The sequence below is a fragment of the Chlorocebus sabaeus genome, chromosome 23 (assembly GCF_047675955.1).
Source record: "Chlorocebus sabaeus isolate Y175 chromosome 23, mChlSab1.0.hap1, whole genome shotgun sequence".
NCBI classification, from domain to species: Eukaryota; Metazoa; Chordata; class Mammalia; order Primates; family Cercopithecidae; genus Chlorocebus; species Chlorocebus sabaeus.
The window spans coordinates 50,405,352-50,419,530 of NC_132926.1; the positions used below are offsets into that span (position 1 = coordinate 50,405,352).

The window sequence follows — 14,179 nt, forward strand, 5'->3', positions numbered from 1 at the left end:
TCAAACAATAAGGGCGGGGTGTGGTGGCTCATGCCTGTAATCCCAGCACTTTGGGTGGCCAAGGTGGACAGATTGCTAAGTCAGGAGTTTGAGACCAGCCTGACCTACATGGTGAAACCCTGTCTCTACTGAAAGTACAAAAATTAGCCAGGCATGGTGGCACATGCCTGTAATCCCAGCTACTCAGAAGGCTGAGGCAGGAGAATCACTTGAACCCGGGAGGCGGAGGTTGTAGTGAGCTGAGATCACGCCACTGTACTCCAGCCTAGGCTGGCGACAGAGTGAGACTGTCTCAAAAAAATAAAGAAAAATGAAAAAATTCAAACAGTGTAAAGATACACAGGGTAAAAAGTAAAAGTTCTTCATACTCTTAATATTCCTGCGTCTTTACAGAAATCTTCAGTACTGTATACTTGATTTGAGTATTTTCTTTCTTTTTTCTATACATGTTCATTTAGATGTAGATCCGAATTTTTAGAAACATAAGTGTATGTATAGTGACCCTTTTTTTTTTTTTTTTTTTGAGACGGAATTTTGCTCTTGTTGCCCAGGCTGGAGAGTAGTGACACGATCTCAGCTCACTGCAACCTCTGCCTGCCGGGTTCAAGCCATTCTCCTGCCTCAGCCTCCTGAGTAGCTGGGATTACAGCCATCCGCCACCATGCCTGGCTAATTTTTTGTGTTTTTAGTAGAGTTAGGGTTTCACCATATTGGCCAGGCTGGTCTCAAACTCCTGACCTTAGGTGATAGGTCCACCTTGGCCTCCCAAAGTGCTGGCATTACAGGCGTGAGCCACCACGCCCAGACTGAATTTTTTTTTCACTTAACAGTGTATCTTGGAGAACTCTGTTACATATTTTGCTGTGTCCCATTTTTAACTGCTGTATTCATACTCCGGACAGATGTCTTAGTCAAACAGAAAAATCTAATTCATGTAGGCAGCAAAGTACTTCATGACATCAAGGAATACCTTCTCTGGTGCTGACGGATATTAATGCCTGACATATTGGGATAGTTAGCTCAGAATCTTACCATTGACTTATTTGTGTAAATAAGTCTTGTTTTTGTTGTTGTTGTTGTTGTTGTTTTGTGGTTTTTGTTTTCTGTGGTTTTTTTGAGAAAGCGTCTTACTTTACTTTGACCCACAGTGGAGTGCTGTGGCACAGTTTTAGATCAGTGCAATCTTGAATTCCTGAGTTCAAGCAATCATTCCACCTCAGCCTCCTAAGTAGCTGGGATTACAGGTGCTTGCCACCATTCCTGGCTGATTTCTTAGATTTTTTTGTAGAGATGAGGTCTGGTTATGTTGCTCAGGCTAGTCTCAAACTCTTGGCCTTAAGCAGTCCTCCCACCTCAGCCTCCCAGTGTGCTGGGATTATAGATGTGAGCCACAGCATCTGTCCTGTCCTGTCCTGTCCTATTTTTAAAATGTTTGTTAGGCCAGGTGCGGTGGCTCACGCCTGTAATCCCAACACTTTGGGAGGCCGAGGTGGGCGGATCACAAGGTCAGGAGATCGAGACCATCCTGGCCAACATGGTGAAACCCCGTCTCTACTAAAATACAAAAAATTAGTCAGGCGTGGTGGTGCATGCCTGTAGACCCAGCTACTCAGGAGGCTGAGGCCGGGGAATGACTTGAACCCGTGAGGCGGAGCTTGCAGTGAGCTGAGATCACGCCACTGCATTCCAACCTGGTGACAGCCAGACTGTCTCAAAATAAAATAAAATAAAATGTTTGTCTCTTTCAGGGTAAAAAACATTTTCTTTCAATTGCCTGGCACATAGTTGAGAATACATTTGTCAAATTAATGAATGATCAAAAGACTGTTGAAAGTTAAGTTCTGGACTAAATAATACAAAGTCCTTGTAATGAATACAAAGTATCTATGATGATATCTATAATACGTCTCAGGGTATTTGTTAATGAGTTAATTATTTTCGTTGGTCAAGGAGATATTGAAACATTGAAGTTTAATTTTTTTTTCTGTTTTTGTTTAGTAAACCTTCATTGCTGAATTACCATTATTTTTGGAAATTTCATTTGCTAATCATAAGATGAATTATTCTTTTATTTCCAGCATCCAGTTTTGGATGAACCAATAGCAGAAGCTGTCTGTATTATAGCTGATATGGATAAATGGACTGTTCAAGTGGCCAGTAGCCAGAGACGAGTGACAGATAATAAATTGGGAAAGGAAGTATTGGTTTCCAGTCTTGTTTCCAATCTGCTTCATTCCACACTTCAGCTTTATAAGCATAACTTGTCTCCAAATTTTGTAAGTATGTGTAACGACGTTTGCATTACTTTAAGCACTGCTTAAAGCTTTCATCATTGTTTTTCTGGAAAAAAGCTGTTAGGGACTGAATGTTTGTGTCATTACCTGAACTCATATATTGAAGCCCTAATTCCCAGTATTTGGAGTGACAGTATTTGGAGACAGGGTCTTTGGGAGGTATCTAAGGTGAGATGAGGTCTTGAGGGTGGGGTGCTCATGATGGTATTACTGGCCTAAGAAGATGAGGAAGAGAGAGAAAGCTTGTTCTCTCTCCACCATGTGAGGACACAGTGCGAAAACGACTGTCTGCCAGCAGGAAGAGAGCCCTTACCAGAACCCAACCATGCTTGCACCTTGGTCTTGTATTTCTAGCTTCCAGAACTGTGAGAAAATAAATATCTAGGGTTTTTTGTTTGTTTGAGACAGTGTCTTAATCCCATCACCTGGGCTGGAGCTCAGCAGTGCAATCTTGGCTCCTTGCAGCCTCGACTTCTTGGGCTCAGGTGATCCTCCTGCCTTAGCCTGCTGAGTAGCAGGAACTACAGGCACGTGCTACCACGCCTGACTAATATTTTGTATTTTTTTAGTAGAGATGGCATTTTGCCCCATTGCCTAGACTGGTCTCAGACTCCTGAGCTCAAGTGTTCCTTCTGCCCCAGTCTCCCAAAGTGCTGAGATTACAGGCATGAGCCACCATGCCCAGCTATATATCTGTTTTTTTTTTTTTTTTTTAAATCCACACAGTCTGTGATACTTTGTTATGGCAGCCCAAGCTAAGACAGAAGGGGATGTGTACATGTCTGTATGTTCTGATTTCAGCAGCCAAAATTTTTGATCATGTGTAGTATAGTCATGCAACATGTCCCAACTTTGTGTAGAATGCCAGTACATTCCGGATCCTCATTGTCATGTCAGGACTTTTACTGATCTCTTTGTAATACTGGTAACCTCTTACTAGTAAAAGACCCCATTTCTAACTTTCAAGGTTCTTTCTTTCAGTTATTAGGAGAACTATAGCATAGCATAGTTAAAAAGCTCTGTAGTTCAAGATGATAAAGGATATCTATGACAAACCCATAGCCAACATCACACTAAGTGGTGGAAGACTGAAAATATTTCCCTAAGATTAGGAAAAAGACAATGATACCCACTTTGACTACTTCTGTTCAACATGCTACTGAGAGTTTTAGCCAGAGTAATCAGGCAAGAAAAATACAAAAGACTTCAAAATTGGAAAAGAGGAAATAAAATTATCTCTGTTTGCAGATGACATGATTTTCTCGTACATAGAAAACATAAAGATTCCACAAAAAACTGGTAGAGCTAATAAGCAAATTAAGCAGATTTGCATAATACAAAACCAATAAAAATAAGTTGCATTTATGTATACTTATTTGAACAATGAACACTCTGAAAAGGAAATTAAGAAAACAATTCCACTTACAATAGCACCAAAAAGAATAAATTACTTAGGAATAAATGTAGGGAGACAAAAGACTCACTTGTACACTATAAGGTACAAAACATTATTGATAGAAATTAAGGACATATGTAAATGAAAGCACTTCCCATGCTCTTGGATTGAAAGAATTAGTATTATTAGGATGTCATTACTATTCAAAGTTATCTACAGATTAAATGTAATCCCTATCAAAATCCAATTGATATTTTTTGCAGAGATTGAAAAACCCATCTTAAAATACATTAAGAATCTCAAGAGACCCCAAGGAGATAAAACAATCTTGAAAAACAACAGTGTGGGTAGATTTCACATTTCTTGATTTGAAAATGTATTACAAAGCTACAGTAATCAAAACATTGTGCTACTGGCATAAAGACAGGCATACAGACCAGTGAAGCAGAATGGAGATGCTAAAAGTTAACCCTCACATGTAAGTTTAATTAATTTTCAACAAAGGTGCCAAGACCATTCAACAGGGAAAGGAGTCTTTTCAACAAAAGATGCTGGGAAAACTGGATAGCCACATGCAAAAGAATTATGCCATATACAGAAATGAACTCCAAATGGATCGGAGATTTAAGAGCTAAAACTATAAAACTTACAAGAAAACCTGGGGGATAATCTTTTTGACATTGGATATGGCAGTGACTTCTTGAATTTGAAACCAAAAGCATAGGTAACAAAAGTAAAAAAAATAGATAAATTGGACTTCATCAAATTAAAAACTTCTATTAGCTATCACAGAGTGAAAAGACAACCTATAAAATAGAAAATATTTGCAAATCATATATCTCAAAAGGGATTGATACTCAATATATAAATAACTCCTACAACTCAACAGAAAGCAAACATTTGAATTAAAAAATGGCAAAGGTCTTGAATAGACATTTTGCCAAAGAAAATATACAAATGGCCAATAAGCACATGAAAATATGCTCAACATCATTAGGCATTAGGGAAATGCAAATAAAACCACAGTGAGCTGCCATTCAATACCTGTAAGGATGACTATGATAAAAAGAATTCACAACAAATAGTAAGTATTGACCAAGATGTGGCGACCTTGGAACCCTCATGCATTGTTGATGGTAATGTAAAGTGGTGCGGGAGCTGTGGGAAAAGTTTGGCTGTTCCTCAAAAAGTTTAACATTGTATTACCATATGATCTATTAATTCCACTTCTGTGTTTATACTAAAAACAATTAAAAGCAGGGATTCAGGCAGTATACTGTTGCTCATAGAAACATTATTCTCAATAGCCAAACGTTAGAAATAACCCAAGCGTCCATCAGCAAATGAATGGATAAACAAAATTTGGTATAATACATGTAATGCAATATTTACTCAGCCATGAAAAGGGCTGAAATTCTAATACATGCTACAACATGGATGAACCTCATAAGCATTATGCTAAGCGAAATAAACTAGACACAAAAGGACAAATATTGTATGATTCCACTTATATGAGGTACCACAAATAGGCAGATTCATAGAGACTGAAACTAAAATAGTGGTTACCAGGAGCTGCGGGAAAAAAGAGAATAAGGAGTTATTGTTTAATGAGTACAGAGTTTTTGTTTGAGATGATGAGTACAGAGTTTTTGAGATGATGAAATGTTCTAGAAATGAATGGTGATGATGGTTGCACAACACTGAATGCTCTTAGGACTATGGAATTATATACTGTGAAGTAGTTAATATAGTAAATTGTATTACGTATTTTATATCTACATATATTTTGCAGTTGAAATTTTCTTATGGCATTATCAGCCTAAAGCATTGTGAAAAAAACATACGCTATAAAACCACAACCATTTGGTTGTGTTTTTCCAGTAATAAAGTGGATTTTTATTAGGAACTTTTAATAGCTGATTTTCATTGGAAAGGAACACTCTGCAAGAATTTAATGTTTAGCGCCTGAAACTTCTGTTTTTTCCTCAAATATGTTTAGCATCAATTCACATGATAAATCACCTATTTTAGTAAATTGAACAAGTTAATTGACATTAAACAAAATGTATGTGTTTTAGGTTTTTGTTGTTTTTTATTTAACTTTTGTCGCCCAGGCTGAATTGCAGTAGTAGTCATGGCTCAATGCACCCTCAAAACCCTGGGCTCAAGCAGTCCTCCTGCCTTAACCTCCTGAGTAGCTAAGACTACAGGCACATATCACCATGCTCGGCTAATTCTTTTTTTTTTTTTGTATAGACAGAGTCTCACTATGTTGCCCAGGTTGCTCTCGAACTCCTGCCCTCAGATGATCCTCCTGCTTCCACCTCCCAGAGTGTTATGATTACAAGTGTGAACCACAATGGCCAGATGTGTTTTAATTTTCAGTCTTTCAGCTTAGAAATTGGGGAACTACATAGCATTCTTTATGAACTTTTGCAAACTGTTTTTAATTCTCCACAGGAGAATACATCCTTTCCTGTGTAAATACATTTGAAAAGTATTAATTTGTAAAAATTTTACATTTATCAAATTTGGAATAAAAACATAGTGAAAGCAGTTTTGGAATGGATAGTAGTGATGGTTGCACAACATTTTGACTGTACTTAGTGCCACTGAAGTATACTTAAAAATGGTTTTGGGGCTGGACACGGTGGCTCACACTTGTAATCCCAGCACTTTGGAGGCTGAGGTGGGTGGATCACCTGAGGTCAGGAGTTTGAGACCAGCCTGGCCAACGTAGTGAAACCCTGTCTCTATTAAAAATACAAAAGAAATTAGCCGGGTGTGGTGTGCATGGCTGTAGTCCCAGCTACTCAGGAGGCTGAGGCAGAAGAATCGCTTGAACCCGGGAGGTGGACGTTGCAGTGAGCTGAGATCATGCCATTGCACTCGAGCCTGGGTGACAGAGCGAGACTCTGTCTCAAAAACAAAAAACAAACAAACAACAATGGTTAAAAGGGCAAATTGTATGTGTATTTTTAGCACAGTTAAAAAAAAAATGATGCTGTAGAAGGTAATCTTTGATATGAGCTAGAAAAAGGTTCACTTCCCTCTTTAGCTAAAACTACATACTTTAAAAATGTGCTCCAAATTTTAGTTCATGTTGAAATAAATAAACAGAATTGTCAAAAACATTATGTTTTGGAGTTTGCCATGACTGAGAGTTGCAAACTGTTTTCTGACCTGGTTCTTGGTTCCTCCCTAACTGCAGTGTGTAATGCATCTTGAAGACCGGTTGCAGGAGCTATACTTCAAAAGTAAAATGCTGTCTGAATACCTGAGGGGGCAGATGCGTGTTCATGTCAAGGAGCTGGGAGTGGTTCTGGGGTATGTTAATCGTTTCTTTTCTGGCTTTGCTTTCGTTGCTCTGTCATCATGCAAGGAATGTTCCTCAGAATTGCCCTTTCTTCTTTTATGTATCTTCTCCTATTAGAAGCTGGAGGCTGTTAATCATTTAGGTTGCCCTGTACCATATAATAACCTGAAAGGCATTATCCTTTGTGCCATTATATATAGTCAGTTGAGAATATAATCAGAATGAATTAAAATCTGAATTTTTTTCTGAGAAAAATAAGTACATACTCATTTTTATTTATTAAATATGTTGCAAACTCATTATTCCAAGTATCTACCCTGCCTTCTAAATGAGCTGATTGAGGTAACAGAAGTCTGAGGATGGTAATACGTTATCCATATATTATTCCTTCCTCCCCATTAACTATATATTATGTCTACTCTGCATTATTCTCTGGTAGAAAACAGTTATCAAAAATGCTTACTGAAGGAGGAATGGGAAGTTGGTGGGGGAGCATAGTATGGCCCTATTTCATTATGTTCTGTGGTTACTTTTCTTGTGTTCTCTGGCCACTTTAGGTGGGTTCACATGAATCATTTCTTGAAATGCCATTAAAGAAAGCAAAACAAGCTAGAACTTTTATCTAATTTTGCTTTTATGATGGGAAAAGAAACCAGTATCACTGAGAACCTACTGTATGTCAGAAACCAAATTAAATTTTTTTACTAGTATTATTTCTTAATTCTTGTTACCATCCTGCAGTGTGTAGGCAATGTTATCCAGGTTGGAAACAGATGATTCTGTAAGTTAACATGCCAGATGTCACACACACTGGTGGGACTAATTAGGGATTTGAATGACTCTATATCTTCTTTCCTTTAGACCCTATTTATATTCTGTAGTACCACACTATTGGTCCAGTCCTGATGATTTTGACTTGAGTTATACAGAGAGAATTGTTCTCCAGTATTTGGAAAATCAATAACAAGATATAATGTTGTTTTTCTGGGGAGTAAGGTGTGTGTTTAATGCCTTTATGTAAAAATATTTAAGACAAGTTTTAAAAAGTAACATACATATAACCAAAATTTACAGTACATTTTGGCATACAATGAAAAGTGTCATTGTCTTCTTTCCCCAACTTCCAACCCCTACTCAAACACTGTTAACAGATTGTTTTATAGAATTTTTAAATGAATATTATTTAAAAATCTAACTTGACTTATACTCTTGTGTCCTTGTACAACTTTCCTTTTCCTATATCTTGAATGTTCATATAAGCACATAATAATCTCATTCTTCCTAATGGCTGTCTAGCATTCCATTAATGTTGGAATTTAGATTATTTTTAGTTTTTTGCTACTATAAACCAATGCTAGACTGAATATAAATCTCTGACATTTGTAGGATAAATTCCTTGAAATAGAATTTTGGGTTAAAGGGCCTGTATTGATAGATAGTTTGATAGATTATACTGAATACTCTCCAGAAAGTTTCAATATGAATTCCCACAAACAGTAAGAGGTGCTGTTCTCACTACTGGCTGTAACCAAATTTGATCTTTGCCAAGCTACTAGCTAAAAAATGGCATCTGATTTTATTTACATTTCTCTAACCATGAGGGAGTCTGATTAATATTTTCTATGTTGATTGGCTATTTTTCTATTCCTGTAAATTTGTGGTAGGATGTATTTTGAAGTAGCTCCCATTACTTCCAATACATCTTATTATAGAAACATCTGAATCTAAAACAATCTGGGTACACACTATTACTGTTTTTTTTTCTCTTTTTTTTTTTTTTTTTTGAGACAGGATCTTGCTCTGTTGCCCTGCTGTTGGTACATGGTTGACTTCAGCCTCAACCTCCCGGGCTCAAGAGATCCTTCTGCCTCAGCTTCCAGAGTAGCTGGTACCACGGGCACACACCACCATGCCCAGCTGGTTTTTAAAATTTTTTCATGGAGATAGGGTCTCAATATCTTGCCATTATCTTGCTTAAGTTGGTCTTGATCTCCTGGGCTTAGCAATCATCCCACTTAGGCCTCCCAAAGTGTTGGGATTACAGGCATGAGTCACCGCACCCAGCTGTTACTACACTAGATTGTAGTTGTTAGTCATTGTGCCTTGCCCAAATTCATGTTCCATCAGCATGTCATTGAGACACTTTCCTACATTTACGACGTTGTTACTCCTGTCTGTAGTTCTGTGATTTATTTACTGAAAATTTTTCATTTTGGCCAGAGTGGCCTAGCTCCTTAACTGTTGAGGTATAGTGACCTTACAGGTGATGGTTATTGCCTGTAGAGTTCATGTCCTCGGTACAGAAAATCAAAACTGAATTTTTTTTCCCCTTTATTTCAGGATTGAATCCAGTGATCTTCCACTTCTGGCTGCTGTAGCAAGCACTCACTCTCCATATGTTGCACAAATACTCCTTTAATATACCTAAAGATTGTTAGAAATTGGTGGGAAAATAAGTAGAAACCAAGGAAGCAGACACAACATGCATTTATGGAGATTCTTTTTCCCTTTTAAAAAAGACTTCCATCTGAATGAGTCAGTCACCAGGGTATCCTGCGTAGCATTGTGTATTCTGTGTATGTCAGATGGCTTTTTCTTTTTGACTGGACTTTTGGGTGGTGGTAGATTTTTAAACAAATGAAATTAAAGCAACAATAATTTTGAAGCATTTGAAAAAGCCAAAGTGTATGGTAGAAATTTCTACAAAATGAATATTATCAAGAGTTTCATGTGATCACTGCAGTGTTGTCACAACTCATAAATAGCAACAATGTCTCATGATTTAATGGCTCAAATAGCTATTTCATTAGTTTTTAATTTTTAATTTCTAAGGTACAGAGATCTATAAAACCTTGATTATTTGTTAGTTTTGCAATTCAAAACAGCTAATTTCTGGTTATTTCTCGAAATAAGTATTTTAAACAACCTATTAATTATAACAAACTCAGAATAATTGAGTGTAAATGTGTTATGTTATCCACCCAAGTGTACATATGTACCTATTTTTTTTAAAAAGCAGAGGTAGAAATACAAGATTGGTAAACATGCCTTTAAAAAATATATATTTTCAACTAGTATTGTCTATAATGCTGAAATGTTACTTATGGGTGATTTTTCTGTTTCACACACTCTAAAATATAAGTAAAGCCAACCTTTTTTTTTAAGACTGAGATTCCCAAAATGAGAATACTACTTTATATCATTTGTTTGTAAGTATGAGCTATTCTTACAAATATTAATATTTGCATATTCACTAATTTAACATAAATGAAAATTAGGATTAAAAATTGCACCAAAGCATTGGCAAAAACAATACTATATTCTTTAAAAGTGCTCAGGTAGCCAAGGCCCTTGCTTTTGGTATCAGCCCTCATGAACCCATAGGAGCTGAATATTTGTTTCACTGCTTAATAATACTCAATTTACACTAAGAGAACTCATAACTCTTAAAATTATTCTTTTTTTTTCTAAGAGCCTCTCCCTTCCAAAAGCGCATTTTTTTTTTCAAAGATTTTCACTTCTCAATTGTTGCCTTTGTACATACTATAGAATGTTGCTTGTAAGAAAGGCTAATACGGAACCAAACTCTTGTAAGTAATGTAAATAGAAAGGTGGGTGGATAAAGTTTTCAATACTCTCTACTACCTCAGTTTACTTGAATACTACATTATAGTTTATTCTTTGCTTATCTGGCCTAAGAGACTTTTAATGCTAGTAGTAAAGTTGGTTTCTGCTTTCATTGACTATTTTCATCATAATTTCATCATTGATTAAAAAAACCACTTGTTCAGTTATTAAATATATTTACTATATAACACATCCATTCTTGCTGTTTAAATTTTCAATAGATAATGGAAAGTTGTCTTTGACCTTGAATTTACAGCATTGGGTCACATTTTGCCTTGCTCTGTATGTATTCAAGAGACCTCCAACTAGACAAAGAAGAAATGGTTGTTTTAATGGAATGTAAACCTGAAATTGGTGGGTCTGCAATCTGTTTGGCCCATGACCTTTTACCTAGTCCCAGTTATTACCTGAGTCTCCCATGGATGACTTGCTGCCAAGGAGTGTTTGTGGATATATTTTCTTTGGCTTAATTTTATTATTCTGTACATTAGCAAAATTATCCAGTTGTCTAATTTTGAAATTCTATGAGTCAATCCTTTGGCAGAATTCAGAATATTAAAAAGTTCATACATTTGCGGGTCATTGTACCTTTTTTTTTTTTTTTGAGACGGAGTTTCACTCTTGTTGCCCAAGCTGGAGGGCAACGGTGCGATCTCAGCTCGCTACAACCTCTGCCTTCCAAGTTCGAGTGATTCTCCTGCCTCAGCCTCCCAAGTAGCTGGGATTATAAGTGTGTGCCACCACGCCCAGCTAATTTTGTATTTTTAGTAGAGATGAGATTTCACCATGTTGGTCAGGCTGGTCTTGAACTCCCGATCTCAAGTGATCCACCTGCCTCGACCTCCCAAAGTACTGGGATTACAGGTGTGAGCCCTGTGCCCAGCCTTGTACATTATTATTTTTTATTGTAGCTCTATGTAGCAGTTGGATAATGTCTGGGTGTTTCCTTAACCATCAAACTATTCTTTATTTAAAATGTTTAATTACCATTTAGAAATTCTAGTCCTCAATAAGTGGGTGGCTCATGCTACTGTTGTTCATAAAGCTAAGCTTTGCTGGGAAGGAAATGACCTATAGTTTCTTAAAGAATCATTAATCCTTATAGGATTCGTGAGTTACTGTTTTTTTTCCTCCCCCTCCCTCCCATTCCTGAGTTTTATAATCTAATCCCTCTATAATTTCTATTACCTTCATCATAGTCATTCTTTCCTTACGCAAAGCCCAAGGAATGAGCTGCTGCTACTTTGAAGTGTGGTCATTATGATGAATGTGAAAAGAGTTTTGGCTTGTTGGAAATAATTTTTACAAGTTATGGTACAGACAGTTGTTACATATCAAAAAAAAAAAACCCTGTTTATTGAAACAGGAAATAAAAAAGGGATCTTTTACATTATAGAATTAAAACTAATTTTTTCTTGTATATAAACTAATTGGTTTGATTTTAAATATTTCTGGCTTTTATTAATATGTCTTAATTTTGAGTTTGAAAATGTTAAGTGCAATAAAAACATACTAGTACAGATTTTGTTTTGTTCCAATTGGCATACTCTGGGGATGATCACTTAAAAAAACAGATTTTACATAATGCCTACTTCTGGTAGATGTCTTATGAGATTGTTTGCTTTTTCTAAGTTACTTAGATGTTGGATATGTAAAATGTACATAGTTGTTTCTTGTTCTGTATACATTTCTCAAATGTACACTTGTATTATAATAACTTCCCAGTTCTAGGGGATATTTGTGCAATAAATACACATGTCAATTTGATGGATGGTGTTGGTCTTTCTTTCATATATTAAGGTATACGTAACATTATGGACTGATGTCAGACCACCTAGAGTCTTGTCCAAAGTTTGACACTTCTAAGGATGTGACCTTTCCCCATTGGTATTTCCATATTGGTAATTTAATAGAATCTCCCTCATGAGGTGGTTGTGAGAATCAAATGAAATAATGAATGTTAAGGATTTAGCTCAGTGCTGGCATACTCCAAATGCTAAATAATTTTTGGCTGCTACTTTTACCAGATAATCTGTCCAGCCTTCCTCCTGTGCCCCCCCCCCCCACCTACTGTTGTGAGAATTTGTAACATATGTTCTTATGAATAAAAACATAGTAACAGAAAATATAAGAGTATCTTCTTACAGTGACAAATTGAAAAGTTCTTTAAATGCTTTTATGAAAGCAAACAACCCAACAATCTAAAACCTAGAAGTTATATAATGTTAAGAAAATTGTATTCAATACAGGCCAGGTGCGGTGGCTAATGCCTGTAATCCCAGCACTTTGGGAGGCTGAGGTGGGCAGATCACCTAAGGTCAGGAGTTTGAGACCAGCCTGACAAACCTGGTGAAACCCCATCTCTACTAAAAATACAAAAATTAACCTGGCATGGTGGCAGGCACCTGTAATCCCAGCTACCCCGGAGACTGAGGCAGGAGAGTTGCTTCTCTCCTGCCTCAGCCTCTAGAGGTTGCAGTGAGCTGAGATCGTGCCACTGCATTCCAGCCTGGGCAACAAGAGCAAAACTCTGTCTCAAATAAAAAAGAACATTGTATTCAATACAAATTACTATACTTTACAAAAAATTGGCTGATTAGTTTGGGTTTTAATCCTCTTAGTTCACTGATTTACAAGTAACTGAGCAAGTCTTTTGTCTTCATCTGTATTGTAGGGAAGTCAGCTTTGTGCTTGCTCTATAGCAGTGACTCATCAGTGAGTAGGCTTACTGGTAAGCTGTCTTGCTCAGGCTAGGTTGATCTGGGCAGAGTTAGTCCTGAGGGCGGGACTAGACCAGGGGCTTTTTGATGTACCTGTTTTCATATAATATTACATATTATCATTCTTACATTTAACCAAAGAGAATAAGTGAACTGTTTCAAAGCAGAGAAGTCCCAAGTATTTGGGAAACAGCTGTCAGCTATTTTAAAGGTTTAAAACTGGTAACATTTATGAGAAGATTTTTGCTAATGAAAAAAGGAAATACAGAGACTTTAATGTGATTTTCTGAACTCACAGTCTTTCCTGTGTGTTCATCTTGTCTCTCAGACCAGAATGTTTTCTCAACTACTGTGTGGTGACAGCTGTATTGTAAAGATATCCGGGATTTCTTCATTTGTCTTTGCCAATATGAAAGGTGGGGTAGGGTGGCAAGTAGGACCAAACCTGAGCTGAAGGTGCAAGGTGAGGCTGGAAAATTGTAGCTGTGAGTGGGAACAGCTTAGGCAGATAGAAATGGGGGACATAGAGGAGTGTAGTGCTTCCTGTTTTTATTACATACTGCATGCTGGGCTTTGCCCTGTTTGCTGTAAATTTAAGATTAGTTGAGACTTCCCCTTCCCGCCCTCCCCCACACCCCCCCCCTCCCGCGCCAAAAATACAAGCAGTCCAGAACAGAATATGTTCCCACCCATTATTTGTCAGGAGAACTTTAGTGTCCTTTGGTCTTTTTTTTTTTTTTTTTTTGAGACGGAGTCTCGCTCTCTGTCGCCCAGGCTGGAGTGCAGTGGCCGGATCTCAGCTCACTGCAAGCTCCGCCTCCCAGGT

At 37.2% G+C, this 14,179-nt stretch overlaps 1 protein-coding gene across 3 annotated transcripts in view; it reads left to right on the forward strand.

Annotated features, from left to right (window-relative positions):
- The window catches only part of FNIP1 (folliculin interacting protein 1), a 165,688-nt gene extending 153,288 nt beyond the window's left edge, over window positions 1-12,400 (forward strand). For all 3 annotated transcript variants that reach the window (XM_008014333.3, XM_008014335.3, XM_008014334.3), the window contains 3 exons: window positions 2,079-2,276; window positions 6,902-7,017; window positions 9,347-12,400. In XM_008014333.3, the coding sequence (XP_008012524.3) occupies window positions 2,079-2,276; window positions 6,902-7,017; window positions 9,347-9,425 (393 nt within the window). In that variant the 3' untranslated portion in view covers window positions 9,426-12,400. The remainder of the gene's footprint in view (window positions 1-2,078; window positions 2,277-6,901; window positions 7,018-9,346) is intronic.
- Window positions 12,401-14,179: the final 1,779 nt, after the last annotated feature.